Source organism: Chanos chanos, chromosome 9 (assembly GCF_902362185.1).
Source record: "Chanos chanos chromosome 9, fChaCha1.1, whole genome shotgun sequence".
Taxonomy (NCBI): Eukaryota; Metazoa; Chordata; class Actinopteri; order Gonorynchiformes; family Chanidae; genus Chanos; species Chanos chanos.
The window spans coordinates 40,227,250-40,232,249 of record NC_044503.1 but is presented as its reverse complement, the minus strand read 5'-3'; the positions used below and the strand labels follow the sequence as shown (position 1 = coordinate 40,232,249).

Here is a 5,000-nt window from a genome sequence, read left to right as displayed (position 1 = left end):
GTTAGTCTGCCAAACACGGGCACTTGCCATGGCTTTTCAGTACATTATTTAGTAATAAGAACTTACTAATGAGTAATATATGCATTTTCTACTCACTGCACAGCTGTGCAGGGAGGTGAGGACCACGTAACTTTTTTATTAATAGATGAATATTGATAGCATGACTTAGCGTAACGGTATAGGCGCAAGTGCACGCGGATGAAGGGGAAGCGTCGCGGCTACGCTGAATTATAGTCTAACGGTTTTAGTTCTGTTTATGAGTTTACCGTGTATACTGTGGACATCTGAATCTTGCTAATATTGTTCATGTGTTTGATTATTAATTTATTTGACCGTCTTGGAGCCGTTTATTGATTGGGGCATGTAATTGTGCTTGTTTTTACGCGCGTGTTTTTATTTGTAACTTATGTAGAAAGGGAGAGTTTCATCCTTTTACATTTCATTTAAAAAAAAAAAGACTATGGGTCGGTCTGAAAAGAGAGAGATCTACAGAGAGATGCTGAGAATCACAGCCCGATTGAAAAACCGTGCGGTCAAACCGACAGCGCCGGATCATGGATCTCTTTCATTCACAGAATGAAATCATGACAGCGGCCGATGACGTCACAGGCGTTCCGAACAATATGATGTCACAGCCCCCCACCACCACCACCCCCACCACCACCACTACTGACATACGATTGGTCAGATGCAGTCATGTGACACCGCGGCCACTCTTTTTTTTTTTTTTTTTTCTTTTCTCTCTAGTGTACTGCTGGCCCAGAAGAAGTTCCTGTTCCACTACACGAACCTCCGCTGGGCCCGGGGCAGGTGCGAGACGTACCTGTGTTTCGTCATCAAGAGGCGAATCGGACCAGATTCCCAGTCTTTCGACTTCGGGCACCTGCGGAATCGATCGGGCTGCCATGTCGAGGTGAGGACACGATGACAAAGTATAAAACCTAACAGACAGAGAGAGAGAGAGAGAGAGAGAGAAAGAGACACGCAACTGAGGTCCACTCACGTTAGCTGTTTCCATTAGTATATATCATTTCATAAATAACAACAACAACAATATGATAATAATAATAAAGTAGATGACAAGGGAAATAGGTCTTAATTACCTGTATATATTACATCTCTCTCTCCCCCCTCCTAGCTTCTCTTCCTGCGGTACTTGGGGGCACTGTGCCCCGGGCTATGGGACGTGGGGAAAGGTGGCATTCGCGTGTATTACGCCGTGACGTGGTTCTGTTCCTGGTCGCCGTGTTCGGACTGCGCCCTCCGGCTGGCCCAGTTCCTGTCCCGCATGCCCAACCTGCGGCTGCGCATCTTCGTCTCCCGGCTCTACTTCTGCGACCTGGAGGACAGCCGGGAGCACGAGGGACTTCGGCGCCTCCGCAGGGCCGGCGTCCAGATCACCGTCATGACTTACAAAGGTACGGACGGGCGGCGAGGGGGAGCGAGAGAGAGAGAGAGGGGACTAAATTAGGAATTCAGTGGTTTTCGGTGCGTCTATGTGCACGAGTGGAGAGTGAGCAGTAGCGTGTGTGTGTGTGCGTGTGTGTGTGCGTGTTATGTGTGTGTGTGTGCCTGTGTGAGTGTGTGTGTGCGTGTGTGTAAGAGAGACAGGGAGCAACAAAAAGAGAGAGTGAGAGGACGAAATCGCGAGTGTTTTAAGAACAGGAGATCGGGTGAGAGCGTTTGCGTGTGCGTGCGTGCGTGTGTGTGTGTGCGCGCGCGCGGGCGCTTGCGTGTGCACGAGTGAGCCAGCGTGCGTGCGTGCGTGCGTGCGTGCGCCCGCGTGCGTGCGTGCATGTATCTGGGCGTATATCTTCACTCCTCTGTCTGTATCTGACCGTTCCCCATCCTGCCTCTGTCCTCTCAGATTATTTCTACTGCTGGCAGACGTTTGTAGACCGCAAAGAGAGGGTGTTTAAAGCGTGGGATGGCCTTCACCAGAACTCACTCAGACTGGCCCGAAAACTCCACCGCATACTACAAGTTAGTCATAACCCCACCTCACACGACTACACGACAGGCAAATATTACTACATTACTCTCACTGGACACTCATAACCGGCGTAGCTCGACATTCATTTCTCTGGCAGAGGCTCCTGTTCAGAGCCTGTTAGCTCATAACCACAGATTTCTGAAGATGTAATGAGATTATGACCCAAAGACTAAGATTAATTCAACGTTAAGGCTCAGCTAAACTACGGCAGTGAATGAATAATAAAGCTTAGCATAAACCGGGGGGGGTAACCAAGTAGGTACCGTTACCATAACAACTGTAAGGTGCGGTAAACATCACATTTCAGCAGATATTTCAGCAAATAAGACATCTTGCCCATAGCTGTGAGCAGCTCTGAGTTAACTCTGTGTTATCTATCAATAATACCATAGTTACTATGACTACTGTTCCAGTGGTGGTCATAATGGAATACTGTAGCCTGGCCCTTGTGACAATGTAACTCTGTGACTCTAGTCATGACTGTAACAATATATCCTTCCATACTGATGTAACAATCCAGCTGTAACAATTTAACACAGTTACTGTAAGCATTTAATACTGTAATAATGTATCCTTACTGCCTATTATTATAATATGAGTGTACCCACGCCACTACAAAACATTAAATGTCAGTCTGTAAAATATATCAACAGCAGAATACATCTTTTGTCTTATATTCTACCTTTGTGAAAAACTAGCAGCTAGCAGGCGTTTATGTTGTTAATTTAGTAAAGCATGATTAAACCCATATGTGTACTATTTTCCTAAAACTTAACAATTCTCTCTCTCTCTCTCTCTCTCTCTCTCTCTAGCCTTGTGAGACAGAAGATTTGCGGGACGCCTTTGCGTTGCTCGGACTGTGAGAAAAAACGCCGTTTTACCTCAGATGGTCAAACACCAGAACACTCCTAACCACAAACACACAAGCTGAAATAGACCCTAAAACACGGTGCTCCGGCCACACGTGCTAAACTTCCTGAGACTTGAACTTGTACATATAGCATTAATCCTCTAGCATGTCTTCTGTTGGCTCATGGGAAATAGAATTACCAATAAATGTCTCTGTTCACTCAGCTGGTATCAAGTGTTTTTGTGACTTCGGTTTTGAAATGTGTGAAAATGAAAAATAACTTATTTAAAAGTTGTGCTAACTTTCGCAAATCCCCCTCTACACTTAGATAAGAGTCTAATTCACAAATTTTGATTTTTTTTTTCTCCCTTTGGTACAGACTTTCGAATGTTCAACCTAAATCATAAGGTCACCCATACTACCTTTTCGTGGTGGCCTCTTGAGATGCGCTTATACACCAAGTAATACGTTTACGGACCGTTAACCCCGTCAAGGATACCAACACACACTCATAGACACATACACACACACAAAAACATACAAGTGATCGAATTAAAGTCAAGATGGCGACCGAGGGGGAATATGAGTCGGTCTTATGTGTGAAACCTGACGTCAACGTTTACCGAATCCCGCCACGAGCATCGAACCGCGGGATCAGGTAGGCTAAGAACGGGGAGGATGTAACCTAGAGCCGGGGTATGCGCGTGACCCTGAGTTCCGTGCCTGCATCAATCCCTGTTCGTCCGATTACAGCTAGTGGACAAGCTATCTACCCAACTGGTGCTGACACTGTCAAACCAATACGCAGAGGGATTTTCTCGCCTGTCATTTGTAGAGAGACGTTATTTTATCAGCTTCATTGGTCTTTACCACAACTAAGAGTCCACATCGTATCGATACACCTGTTCTGTGTAACGGGCAGCGTTTAAAGAACGGTGCAATAACCAGAAGTGTTTAAAGTGTCCGGGGAAATTACCAGGCCGGTAAAACCAGTAATCAAGCACGAGTATGCATCCAAAATGTCCGATGTCAACAGTTCAACAACGTTAAGACTTTGCGCGTTTTGTGTAGTGACGCGTTTCAGTAAGATATTAATGTCTTCAGGCCACATGTCAATGTTTATGAAGGTAGTTTAATAAAACGTGTTTGTTTTTATTAAATTCTGTCCAGATAAGACGTTAAGTGTGTCGTTGACATTCCGTGACGTCTTCGGCGCTTGTGTAAGTGGGCGTCTGTAAACGTGTTTAGGGGCATATGTGTGTTTGAGAGAGTGTAAGAGTGGGAATTCTGTTTACCCTCCTGTTATTTGACTGACGTCTCAGAGTGAACTGCACCGCGACTGGTCAAAAGCCATACGTGCGGTTTTTTCCCCCTGTGTGTCCTGTGATTTGATTGGTTTTCCAGACTTGCCGGTAGCGCGGCCTCATTAGTTGGTGTAATGGGGTGATGATGTTGATGACGACGACGATGATGAATAATTCGTTCCAAAGGGAAAACTCTCGTTACATTTGAAACAATTAATAATTCTGTCATTTAATTCCATTGGAGGTCTCCACTGGGCTTTTTTTAAGGGGGGAGGGGATGTGACCCAGCCACTGGTGTGGGTGGTTTTTTGTCGGCATTAAGCTGTTGTTGTTTAGGCTACTGTTACAAGATTTCCATATTTCTTTCGGGTATTCACGATTATTCATCGCAGTTTTATTGGGAACAGTTTACACACATGCCTAACCAGCGCGTCACTGCCGTTTTGCAGTCGCGAGCTCATGGCCAGTAATGCTTGATAAATAAGATAAGTATGGAATTAGTCCGCATCATATCTCTTATGGTTATTTGTCTAAGAAATTAATTTTACTTGCGGTAAACATTCGCTGAAGGGAATTTCAGCTGGGCCGTTATCGGCAATAGAGTGACATCAATGTTGGAAATGAAGGATTTGTACAGTCAAATGTTTACAAATGGAATGGAAAGGCCACTCGGTGTGTGGATCGTCATGGAAACGTTAAGAATTAATTGTCTCTCTTTCAGTCTGTGCGTTGTGTTCCGTTGTCACGCCCTCTAAATAGTGTCATTTCTCAGTCAATAGACGGCATATCATTGTCCTCGCTTAATGAACGCGCGTTCACTTTATCCGCACGTACACTGCTTGGACGCACGCAC

At 45.3% G+C, this 5,000-nt stretch overlaps 2 protein-coding genes across 2 annotated transcripts in view; both read left to right on the top strand.

The window, feature by feature from the left end:
- The window catches only part of aicda (activation-induced cytidine deaminase), a 3,236-nt gene extending 380 nt beyond the window's left edge, over nt 1-2,856 (top strand). Inside the window, exons 2-5 of the mRNA XM_030784460.1 lie at nt 748-913; nt 1,139-1,418; nt 1,868-1,983; nt 2,806-2,856. Coding sequence (XP_030640320.1) covers nt 748-913; nt 1,139-1,418; nt 1,868-1,983; nt 2,806-2,856 — 613 coding nt within the window. The remainder of the gene's footprint in view (nt 1-747; nt 914-1,138; nt 1,419-1,867; nt 1,984-2,805) is intronic.
- Nucleotides 2,857-3,406: 550 nt separating this feature from the next.
- LOC115820787 (adaptin ear-binding coat-associated protein 1-like) overlaps nt 3,407-5,000 on the top strand; it is a 7,784-nt gene continuing 6,190 nt past the window's right edge. The window contains exon 1 of the mRNA XM_030784459.1: nt 3,407-3,501. Coding sequence (XP_030640319.1) covers nt 3,407-3,501 — 95 coding nt within the window. The remainder of the gene's footprint in view (nt 3,502-5,000) is intronic.